The sequence below is a fragment of the Nomascus leucogenys genome, chromosome 9, assembly GCF_006542625.1.
Source record: "Nomascus leucogenys isolate Asia chromosome 9, Asia_NLE_v1, whole genome shotgun sequence".
NCBI lineage: Eukaryota > Metazoa > Chordata > Mammalia > Primates > Hylobatidae > Nomascus > Nomascus leucogenys.
The window spans coordinates 46,700,633-46,712,921 of record NC_044389.1 but is presented as its reverse complement, the minus strand read 5'-3'; the positions used below and the strand labels follow the sequence as shown (position 1 = coordinate 46,712,921).

The following is a 12,289-nucleotide window of genomic DNA, read 5'->3' as shown; positions in this document are numbered from 1 at the left end:
TGGGCGACAGAGCGAAACTCCGTTTCAAAAAAAAAAAAAAAAAAAAAAAAAAAAAGATTACTGTAGGGTTTCAGACAAAGCTGAATTGGAAAAGATGCAACTTGGAGATCTTTTACAAATGTCAATTATATTGCAATAGGGTGGAGGTAAAACCAGGGCAACAGTAACAATTACACACCCATTGATTTTTCAACTGCTCTCAGGGTTCCTGCATTTATTTCTGCAGATTCCCGTTAACATCTTATTGTGTGTTCAAGAGCAAGTCCTCTGGCTCCCACTGCTGCCCTGGTCAGGGTGATGAGCATCATGCCAGTGACTTCCTCTCAAATGGTCCGGGAAAACAAAGTCTGCAATGGCTTCAACATAAAAAGTAATAATAAAAATAAAAGCTTCACCTGAGCAAAGGTTACAGTGTGGGAGCCCTAACCATTGCTGCTGGCATGCTTATTAGCATAATCATCCTATCCATATACTATTCCAGCAAATTGCAATGACTCGTCCAGGCCTCCACGGAGTTTCCTAAGCTCTTGACAACTTTAAGCACAGAAACAAGCCCTTCAAAACGCCCTATATTTTGATGTATTTGCTGCCAAAATGAGCCTGACAGTACTATGTTATTTATTCTATAACAGCCTTTTATTTCCTTTTATTTTTGGAGGCAAGGCCTCTGTCACCTAGGCTGGAGTATGGTGATGTGATCATAACTCACTGCAGCCTCGAATTCCTGGGCTCAAGCAATCTGCCCGCTTCAGCCTCCTGAGTAGCAGGGACTGCAAATGTGCAGCACTATACCTGGCTAATTTTTTTTTTTTTTTTTTTTTTTTTTTGATACACAGTCTCACTCTGTCACCCAGGCTGGAGTGCAGTGGCATGATTTTGGCTCACAGCAACCTCCGTCTTCCAAGTTCAAGCGATTCTTCTGTCTCAGCCTCCCGAGTAGCTGGGATTACAGGCGTGAAGCACCATGCTTGGCTAATTTTTATATTTTTTAGTAGAGGGGGTTTCACCATGTTGGCCAGGCTGGTGTTGAACTCCTGACCTCAGGCAATCTGCCCACCTCGGCCTCCCACAGTGCTGGGATTACAGGCAAGAGCCACTGTGCCCGGCGAACCTGGCTAATTTTTTAAATTATTTTTTGTAGAGATGGGCTCTTGCTATGGTTCCCAGGCTGATCTTGAACTCCTGGGTTCAAACTATTCTCCCTGCTCAAAGCGTTGGGGTTATAGCCATTAGCCACTGTGCCTGGCCCTAAAGTCGTTGTTTGGAGCCTCTAGGTAAAATCTTGGAGTTAATTCATCTTACTCTGGGTAAAGGAAAGGAAAGAGGAGGTGGAGTAAAGGAGAAATACCAATGTGTGTTTCCTGCTGTCTTTCTAAACCCATAATGAGTTAGATCAAAGGGCTTAAATGTTTTAAGATGTAGGTAGAACAGGACCCTGTAAACCTCTGTTGAGTTTTTCTTAGTGCTAAACGCATCTTCCCTTAGAATTGACTAAGCCTATTCAAAGCCTCTAGTCCGTAGCAAATAGTTCCTGGAGTGGGTCATGGTATTTGAACCTTCTTGGGTAGGAGTGGCAGGGATTGAACCCTATGGGCTATTTTCTGTGCATCAGGTACCAGGATCAGGTTTTCAAGAACTGACCTCAAAATTTCCCATGATTTTAGGCAAATGTCAAGGATTTTTCCTCTTCTCCTTTTTTCTTCCTCTTTTCTTAATTTCCTCCTCTTTTTCTTACCTTCCTCCTCCTACTCTTCTTTTTTTAAAAAATTCCATTTTTATTTCAGATTCAGAGAGTACATTATAGGTTTGTTACAAGGGTATATTACATGATGCTGAGGTTTGAGCTTCGTTTAATCCTGTCACCCAGATAGTGAAGAAAGTACCCAATAGGAAATGTATCAGCTCTTGCCCCCCGCTCCCTCCCTCTCTCCTATTGGAGTCCCTAATATCTGTTGTTCCCATCTTTATGTCTGTGTGTTCCCAAGACTTGGCTCCCACTTATAAGTGAGAACATGCAATATTTAGTTTTCTGTTTCTGCATTAATTCACTTAATTGCATGTCATCCTTGCACAGAGACCATGATAATCTCCGTATCGTTCCAGTTGTAGTGTATGTGCTGCTGAAGTGCTCCTACTCTTCCTCTTCCTTCTCCTCTTTCTTTCACTTCTTTGGTCTTATGAGATCGCTACTGATCTTTACAGATATTGACTGTTTAATTTGGGTGGAGGATATCAAGATGATGTAGATCTTCTATGTGGAATGGGGACTTACGGCACACCTATTTACTTTTTCAGCCGTGTCTACACATAGATATGAGTCATAAGGCTGCATTCCTGTATTTTTAAAATCTTCATCAGCACACCCATGTTCATTGCAGTGCGACTTAACAATAGCCAAAAAGGAGAAACAACCCAAATGCCCATTGATGGATGAATGTATAAATGTGATAGATACGTACAATGGAATTATTCATTCTTAAAAAGGAAGGAAATTCTGACACATGCTACAATGTGGATGAACTTTCAAAACATTATGCTAAGTGAAATAAGCCAGGCACAAAAGGACAGATATTATATGATTCCATTTAAAGGAAGAACCCGAAATAGTAAAATTCATAGAGACAGAAAGTACCATAGTAGTTACCAGGGACTGCGGAGAGGGGAGAATGGGGAGTTATTGTCGCATGGATATGAAGTTTAGGATGATGATAAAGTTCTAAAAGTTGATAGTGCTGATGGTTTCACTGTAATATGAGTGTATTTAATGCCACTGAACTGTGTACTTAAAAAATGTTAAAATACTAAATTTTATGTTATATACATTTTATCGTAATAAAATCTTGATCAATATTATACAAATATGAAAAAATTTATGGATGCTGGGATCCCACTTGGTAATGACAGATTTTGTGTTTAAGAATTAAAACCAGGCTGGGCATGGCGGTTCACACCTGTAATCCCAGCACTTTGGGAGGCCAAAGCAGGAGGATTGCTTGAGCCCAGGAGTTCGAGACCAGCCTGGGCAACATGGCAAGATCCCATCTTTATGAAAAAAATAAAAAATTAGCCAGGCACGGTGGTGCACACCTGTATTTCCAGCTACTTGGGAGGCTGAGGTGGGAGGATCCCTTGAGCCTGGAGAGTTCGAAGCTGCGGTGAGCAGAGAGACCACTGCAACAGAATGCCTGGGCAACAGAATGAGACTGTCTCAAAAACAAAACAAAGTAAAACTGGCATATCCTCTTTTGTATAATATTTGCTATTGTGGGTGAACTGGAACCCTCTTAATGCTCCTTTCTTGTCGTGATCCAGCAGCCACCATTCATATAATGTCTTTCTTCTCTAAGAAATCCAAACATCTGTAAACACTGTATTAAGCCCTGTCAATAGGAGCCAGGAGCCTGAGTTCTGGTTTCTGTTTTGGTTGAGTCTCTCTCTTCACTTTGCTGGGCCTCAGCTTCTCCATCCATAAAGACTTGGGTCTTGGACTCCATGAGCACAGAGGGGCCCTTTCTGCAGTGGCTGTTGGCCGTGTGAGGGCTGTCCCTGTCACCGCTGATACAGTACACTGCCTTTTGCTGCTGCCAGTTTACTCGTAGAGACTCACTAGAGATGTGAAGAGCAGCGCTCCAGGCCTCCAGACACAGGTGCGGAGAAATATTGGCAGGCAGAGTGGAATGCAGGCTCGGAATGGGTCTGCGAGCTCAGGATTTCCAGTCTTCTGCATGAATTTCTACATTGCCTTTGAAGGATTTCTGAAAGTGGAAAGCACAGGCGATGTTATCTGTTAAGGTTTTTGTATTTTATCTTCCTCCTAATCTGGACTTTACCTCGCTTACAAAATAATATAGCACAGAGTCCGGGGGATGAGAGTAACAAAGAAATAGAAAAGATAGGAGTTCTGTGGGAAAATTGATGAATTCATGTTAAGTTTGCAGAAACAGTGGGAAAGTCACTCCACTGTAGCTGGAGACACATGAGGAGAGGAAGAGAATATTGGAGTGAGGCAGTTATTAAAGGTAAAGCCAGAAGAGCAACCTCAGGCTGTTCTCCCATCAATGTTTTTGGAAAGATAACTGCAGGAGGCAGCGAAGAGTAGAGGGGCAAGTCCCGAAGCTGCTATCTTTGGGCTGATTAGAAATGCCTGATGAAATGTTTCAAAGCCCAACCTCTCTGTCAATAAAAATAATATCAGTGACAACAGCAAATCAGGACAGAAATGTAGAATTGACAGTTAAAACATCTCAGCTATGCTCCTTTGTACATGTACACTGGAGAGCTGACTGCCTTCTAAAGCCCCAGGAACTTCTGCTGTTTGGACCTCCAATCCAAAGGGACCATTTTTGTGGCCTCTATGTCAGGGCTGTGATTCTTTGCTAGGCTTATGAAAACTTCCTCAGATACCAGTGCTGTTCTGAACTTCCCCAGTGGGCCTTTCTTCCTCTCTTTGTAGAGTTGGCTTTTACCATGTGTGCTTTGCATTTGACTTCAAATCTTGTTTAAATTAAAATTATTGTTAAATGACTATATTGACAATCCTCCAGTTCAAGGTTTAAAATCTGTGGGATTTTAGAGGTCTTTATACAGCTCTTCTCACAAGCAAGAGGCTGCTCTGATTCTCAGTAGCAGAAGAGAAGGTTCCCACCTGGCAAGTCCATTTTCTATCATTTGAGCAGAGAGAGAGTGAGGGAAAGTTGCAGCATTGGGGCTGAAAGGCCCCTCTCTCTCGGTTCCCTCTTAAAAGGAAGCAGGGAGAGGTGGAGTTGGCCTGCTTCACAATCAACTGTGAAAGATCTTTAAATGTCAAGAATAAAGAAGTCCCGATGAACTCTGCTAAGGTACAATTTGTGGTAAATTGCCTCTCCACCTCCTAATCATGTAATTTGCACTTCACAGCTGGTTAAGGACCATGGTTCCACCAAGCTCTGTGTTCATTAGAACGTGGTTTCAAGCTGAGATCTTCACGCAAAGGCTATTCAGTTTCAATTCCAACCCTGCCTCAAATTTTGGAACTTTGGGCAATATTTTTACCCACCTCAGCTTCCCCTTCAGAGAACAGGAAATAATCTACATTGTGGAGTTGTTTGGAGCTGGAACTGGTAACCATGCTTACCAAAGATTTAATATTAGATTTAATATTATACAAATGCTGCCCTCTTTCTCCTGCTCTCACCACATGACTGATGTACCTGCCCCCATTTTGCCTTTTACCATGATTGTAAGCTTCTTGAGGCCCTCACCAGAAGCCAAGCAGATAATTGGTGCCATGCTTATACAGCCTGCAGAACCATAAGCCAGTTAAACCTCTTTTCTTTATAAATTACCCAGCCTCAGATATTTCTATGCAGTAACACAAAAATGACCTAATATAGAAAACTGGTACCAGAGAATGGGGCATTGCTATAAAGATATCTGAAAATGTCAAAGCAGCCTGGGAACTGGGTAACAGGCAAAGGTTGGAAGAGTTTGGAGGGCTCAGGATAAGACAAGAAGATTAGGGAAAGTTTGGAATTTCTTAGAGACTGGTTAAATACTTGTGACTAAAAATGCTGATGGTTATATGGACAGTGAAGGCCGGGCTGATGCGGTCTCAGATGGAAATAAGGAACTTACTGAGAACTGGAGCCATGGTCTCCTTTGTTGTACTGTAGCAAATAACTTGGCTGCATTGTGTTCATTCCCCAGGGATCTGTGGTAGTTTGAACTCAAGAGTGGTGACTTAGGGTATCTGTTGAAAGAAATTTTTAAGCAGCAAAGCATTTAAGATGTGGCCTGGCTGCTTCTAACAGTTTACACTCAGATACGCCAAGGAGGGGGACCTTAGGAAATAACCCAGGCTCTCAGTTGAGGCTCTGGGAGGACCACACCCTAGAAGTGGAGGCAAAACAGAAGTAGTCTGAGCCTTACAAAGATTTCTAACCAGCCATGAATTAGCTCAGTCTTTGATTGGATTGAAGTGATGTGCTTCTTTGCTGTTTGCAGCCTTCAAGAAGATCAGGTGAGTCCTCTCTGGAAGGAGAGAACCCAGCCTCTAAAATTATTATTATTATTTTTTTTGAGACAGAGTCTCGCTCTGTCGCCCAGGCTGGAGTGCAGTGGCACAGTCTCAGCTCACTGCAACCTCCACCTCCCAGGTTCACGCCATTCTCCTGCCTCAGCCTCCCGAGTAGCTGGGACTACAGGCGCCCACCACCACGCCCGGCTAAGTTTTTGTATTTTTAGTAGAGACAGGGTTTCACCATGTTAGCCAGGATGCTCTCCATCTCCTGACCTCGTGATCCACCTGCCTTGGCCTCCCAAAGTGCTGGGATTACAGGTGTGAGCCACCGCACCTGGCTGCCTCTAAAATTTTTGAGGCATGATGTGTGAAGTTTAATTAAAAATTACCAGGCATCTAAGAAACAGACTACAAGAAAAACAAGATAATAGACATAGGCCTAAATGTGACCTAGATGTTGGAGGTTCAGATAGACTTTCAAATAATTGTGATTAATATATTCAAGAATATAGTTTACAAGATGGAGAATTTCAGCAGAGAAGTTAAATTTATTAAACAATTAAGTGGAAATTTGAGATCTAAAATATACTTCTGAAATTAAGAACTCAACAGATGGGTTTTAACAGCAGATTGGACTTAAAGAGAAAATTAGCAAACTGGAAGCAGGTCCATAGAAATATCCAGTCTGAATCATATTGAGTAAAAAGAATGGTAGCTATAATAATGAGAATAAAAGTTATGTGGCTTGTAGTTAAAAGGGTTTAACATGCGAGGATCAGAGAGAGATTAGAGGAAAAATGGGGCAGAACAGTATTTAAGAGATAAAGGCTGAGATTTTTCCAAAGCTGATGAAAGACATCAAGCTACAGATTTAAGAAGCACTGTGTAACCCAAGCTGAATAAATTAAAAGAAGCTCACACCCTGCTACACCAGAGTAAAACTGCTAAAAAACAAAGATAAAGAGGCTAATTTTAAAATCAGCTATAAATGAAAGATAGCTGTATTAGTGTGCTCTTGCACTGCTCTAAAGAAATACCTGAGACCGGGTAATTTATCAAGAAAAGAGGTTTAATTGGCCATGATCCTGCATGCTGTACAGGAAGCATAGTGGCTTCTACTTCTAAGGAGGCCTCAAGAAGCTTCCAACCATGGCAGAAGGCAAAGAGGGAGGGAGGTGTTTCACATGGCAGGAGCAGGAGCAAGAGAGAGCAAGGCGGGAGGTGCTGCATGCTTTTAAACAACAGGATCTTGCAAGAAGTCACTCACCACCATGAAAATAGCACCAAGGGGATTATGCTGAACCGTTCCTGAGAAATCCATCCCCATGATCCAGCCACCTCCCACCATTGGAGGCTACAATTTGACATGAGATTTGTCAGGGACACAGATCCAAACCGTATCAGTAGATCATGTGTCTTTTCAAAGATGCAGCAATACAAGCGTATCTACAAAAATTCTATGCGTCAGGCGTATCTACAGGCTTATGCCTGTAATTCCAGCACTTTGGGAGGCTAAGGTGGGAGGATTGCTTGAGGCAGGAGTTCCAGACCAGCCTGGGACAGATGGCAAGAACTCATCTCTACAAAAAATTTTAAAAGTAGCCGGGTATGCTGGCATGAGCCCGTAGTCCCAGCTACTTGGGAGACTGAGGCAGGAGGATCCCCTAAATCCAGGAGTTCAAGGTTGCCCAGCAGCTATGATTCAGCCACTGCACTCCAGCCTTGGTGACTGAGACCCTGTCTTAAAAAAAAAAAAAAAAAAAGAATCAGCAGTCACGTTATTGTAACTGATAAATAAACTTAGCAAAGTCTCTGGTTATAAGATCAATATATAAAAATAAGTTACATTTTATATCCACTAACTAAAAAATTAGAAAATAGAAATTTTAGTCTATACCATTTACAATAAATTCAGAAACACCAAATATATAAGAATAAACCTATCAAAATATGTACAAGACCTCTATACAGAAAACTTCAACACATTTGTTAAGAGAAATTAAAGATGATATAAATACATGAGGAGTTGTAGCCCATGTTCATGGATTAAAAGATTCAATATTGTAAAAACATCAGTTTAAAAATGTATGGATTTAATGCCATCTAAAAGAAATCTCAATAGTATATTCATGTATGTGTATATGTATAAATTTATGTAGAGGCCAGGTGTGGCAGCTCACGCCTGTAATCCCAGTACTTTGGGAGGCCAAGGTGGGCAGATCACCTGAGGCCAGGAGTTCGATACCAGCCTGGCCAACATGGCAAAACCCCATCTCTACCAAAAATACAAAAATTAACCAGGCATGGTGGTGGGCACCTGTAATCCGAGCTACTCGGGAGGCTGAGGCAGGAGAATTGCTTGAACCCAGAAGGTGGAGGTTACACTAAGCCGAGATCGTGCCACTGCACGCCAGCCTGCGTAACAGAGCGAGACCTTGTCTCAAAAAAAAAAAAAAAAAAAAAAAGATAAAAGAAAAGAAAGAACCGGAAAACCAGAGCTGAAAAACTTAAGCTACTAGATATCAAGACTCCTTAAAAAGCTACAGCAATTAAGATAGTGTGTTATTGGTATAAAAACAGGTAAGTAAAAAAAAGTAAAAACAAAACAACAACAACAAAAAACAGACAAGTAGACCAGTGGAACAGAGGCCAGAAAAAATTATAATATAGACAGTTACTTAATTTATAGCAAATTGCTCATTGTCTTCAAACCTTAGTTTCCTTGTCCATAAAACAGCCTTACTAACAGTGCCTACCACATAAGTTTTAAATATTATATATCAAAAATATTCTGATGCTATGTTAAAGAGGTTAGCATATATGCAAGATACATCACAAGTGTCCAATAAAATTTAGCTAGGATAAACATTACCACTGTGACCACCACGATGATAATTACTACTACTGCTATTATTACTCTTCATTTTCTCTATTTTTCAATACGATCATCTAGAAGTGAGTAATGACTGGACATCATCAGATCTTTGCCGGCAACAGGAATGTTTGGAGTTCAACACCAAAGAGCAGGACAGTGCCAATTCTTAGCCTATTTGGAAAAAATAATGGGATCAGGGGGATAAACTTCATGACTCAGTCAAGGTTGACTTAGAAACTGGAAGGGAACTTAGCCTAGCACTGGTGGTGTATTCTGTACACACAACTGTGAGAAATTAGTAAACATATATATATATATATATATGCCCTTTGCAAAAATACAGTGTAGAAATGAAGTCATTTACCCCTTCTCTCAACTGAGTCATAACCAGGGGTCTGAAAAAGAAGTTTAGATAGAGAATATTCAGAAGTTCGATTCCACAACTTCAAATGAAAAGTTTATTTCATAACATTTTTAGGTGAACTTGGAAGCTCAGTTTGTGACACAGGTCCCAGATTCTCTGAGGACAGGGAGATCATAACGTATTAATCTCCCTGCATGTTTCCTAAAAGAGTGCCTCATATTTCATAAAGGGAATTGCTGCTGTATGGTGCCCTGGGTTATTTAGCTGAAGACTTATGCCTTATTCTAGCTATTTAGTGTCTTCAACCCTCTCATAGTCCAGGCCTCATGGCATCTGCACTGTCTTCCTCTCTCATACCCTGTGTCACTCATGGGTGGCAATACTATAAGACTTTCTACCACTTTAAAATATGGCAGCTGGCTGGCATGAGATTATTCTCAGCAGATCTGAGTTCAGTTTCTCACTCTACTCCTTCAATTCGGATGTCTTTATATAAGTTATTTACTCTCTGAGTTTCATCTGTCACAAGATGGTGATGATGGAGATTAAATGAGATAATGAAAGTAAAACTCCACAGTTTTTTTTTTTAAATCAAAGTAAGGGTTGATGTTTATAATAATTATTATTATTGCCTAAGATCACATAGCCAGGAGGCTCACATCCGAGTCTTTCGTTTGTAAACCTCGCACACTTTTACACGTGCTGCCTGTAATTTAGCAAACTAGATGATAAAATTCGGTAATTAGTCTTCCCAGCTGGGTCTAGACTTGGGCAGATAACAAGTACAGCTGCCCCAGGACCTTGCCCACTGCATTCTGTAATTCAATTCAGAGGCACTGCCTGGGAACACCTGCCCCCAGTGCTGGCTATTCTCTCATGCACTTGGTCACTGAGAAAACCTCAGTGGGGAAGGAGGAAGCTGTGCTCTCTCTCCCCTCCAAGTGCTGCCTGTGTTGCCCGGCATTGTGGCAATGTGCCTGCCTTGCTGCTCTTCCTGCCCCTGTGAGGAGCTGGCAGCCTTCAGTGTGTACTCTTTCCCAGAGATAAGTTAGTTTCCAAGATCAAGTAAGGAACAGTTTGCTTCCTTACTGCTATCTTACTTGCTTACTTCTGCTGCTTCCTCTTTGTGCATTTCTTTTTTTTGTTTGTTTTTTTTTTTTTTTTTGAGACGGAGTCTCGCTCTGTCTTGCCTAGGCTGGAGTGCAATGGCGCAGTCTTGGCTCACTGCAATCTCCACCTCCCGGGCTCAAGCGATTCTCCCATCTGAATCTTCCAAGTAGCTGGGATTACAGGCGCCAGCCACCATGCCTGGCTAATTTTTTTGTTTTTTTTGTTTTGTTTTTTTTTTTTTTTGGTATTTTTAGTAGAGATGGGGTTTCACCATATTGGCCAGGCTGGTCTCGAACTCCAGACCTCAGGTGATCTGCCTGCCTCTGCCTCCCAAAGTGCTGGGCTTGGTATGAGCCACCGTGCCTGGCTGTCTTTGTGCATTTCACACGGCTTATTATACCTCATTGTCTGGTAGAAGTCCAGACTTCCTCCAAGTCCAGCCCTTCAACTAAGAAGTCTTTTAGCTGGGCTTAGTGGCTCATGCCTGTAATGCCAATGCTTTGTGAGGAAGCCAGGAGTTCAAAACCAGCCTGGGTAACATAGCAAGACCCCATCCCTACAAAAAATAACATAAATTACCTGGATGTGGGAGCAGATGCCTGTATTCCTAGCTACTCTGCAGGATCCCTTGAGCCCAGGAGTTTGAGGCTACATTGAGCCATGATCACACCACTGCATTCCAGCCTGGGCAACAGAATAAAACCTTGTCTCTAAAAAATATAAATAAATAAAAATTTAAAAAGTTGTTCTTGGATACCAGCCACCTATAAGGTGTTCCATATATGCAAAGCCTGTCAGAATGGCCCTAACACAAATGTCTCCCATTTTCGCGAAATTCCTAAAGCATTTATTGTCTCTGTCAACAATTCTCTAGTCCTCTTCCAAAGTCTTTGTTTGGGATGTGTACATCTTTCTTCCAGTTTGGTTGTCATCTGAAAGAAAGAAATCCTTGCCTCTTACTTCTAGATTTACATGTTACTTAATAAATTCTGGTTGGCAAGACTTACTGGGACAACACTGATAGTGACAGCTCAGCTGGAGAAAGTCTCTTCCAATTAAAAGTTCTGCAGTGCCTTCTGTCTTGGATCCTATACAAATAAGTAACTGTCTTTGTGTTCTCACGGTGAATGGCTCTGAACCAGGGCTATATAAGAGATGGAGAGCCTTTCGTCTACCCAGCTCCGTGGCTGACCCCCAGCAGAAAGGGACACAGTGCTGGAAGTGCTTGCTCAATGAAACTGGGAATGTGGGTGGAGTCCCTCCAATCAGGAATAATGGAACACTGAATCGCCAAAAGAAATTTTATCCTAATAAAATGAAGCACATGATTTACATTCCAGGTCCTTCAACTATTCTATGGGAACCCGGGCATTTTCCCATGACAGTATTTTTATCCCTGATGGGGGAGCAGAAAGTGAGCAGACAGTTCAAGCAATGTCACAGGACAACATCCTGGGCAAAGTCAAAACTCTTCAGGTAAGAGAGCTTGAGAGTGGAAGGTATGAGCCATAGGAGGGGCCCCGTTATGAAGGGAAGTGGGAAAAGTGCCGAGTTTGGCCTTGAGTAATGGACTGGGAGGTCCAGAGGTCACTGCTGGTGAGAATTATCGCTTTCTTGAATTCAACTCTATTCTCTGGAAACCTCCTGCCCACCTGCAAGAGCTACACTATCACCATTGCAGCCACCTGCATGACACACCCTCTCCTTTTCTTTCAAATTGTTGCCTTATGTTTTACTGGACATGAAAACAGGTACCCAAGAGAAGCTGCAGGACTTGGGGCCAGGCGCGGTGGCTCAGGCTTGTAATCCCAGCACTTTGGGAGGCCGAGGCTGGTGGATCACTTGAGGCCAGGAGTTCAAGAGCAGCCTGGGCAACATGGTGAAACACTGTCTCTACTAAAAATGCAAAAATTAGCTGGATGTGGTGGCACGCACCTGTAAT

At 42.1% G+C, this 12,289-nt stretch overlaps 1 protein-coding gene and 1 pseudogene across 3 annotated transcripts in view; one reads left to right on the top strand and one right to left on the bottom strand.

Moving 5' to 3' along the window:
* The window catches only part of CRACD (capping protein inhibiting regulator of actin dynamics), a 289,402-nt gene that overhangs the window by 246,380 nt on the left and 30,733 nt on the right, over positions 1 to 12,289 (top strand). Inside the window, exon 4 of one of the 3 annotated variants that reach the window (XM_030818898.1) lies at positions 11,688 to 11,823. The exons of 1 other annotated variant lie outside the window; for it this stretch is intronic. In XM_030818898.1, coding sequence (XP_030674758.1) covers positions 11,704 to 11,823 — 120 coding nt within the window. In that variant the 5' untranslated portion in view covers positions 11,688 to 11,703. Of the gene's footprint in view, positions 1 to 11,687; positions 11,824 to 12,289 lie in introns of those variants that run through there. One more of the 3 variants, XM_030818900.1, reaches the window with a different exon arrangement.
* On the bottom strand, positions 2,030 to 2,129 carry LOC115836797 (annotated as a pseudogene).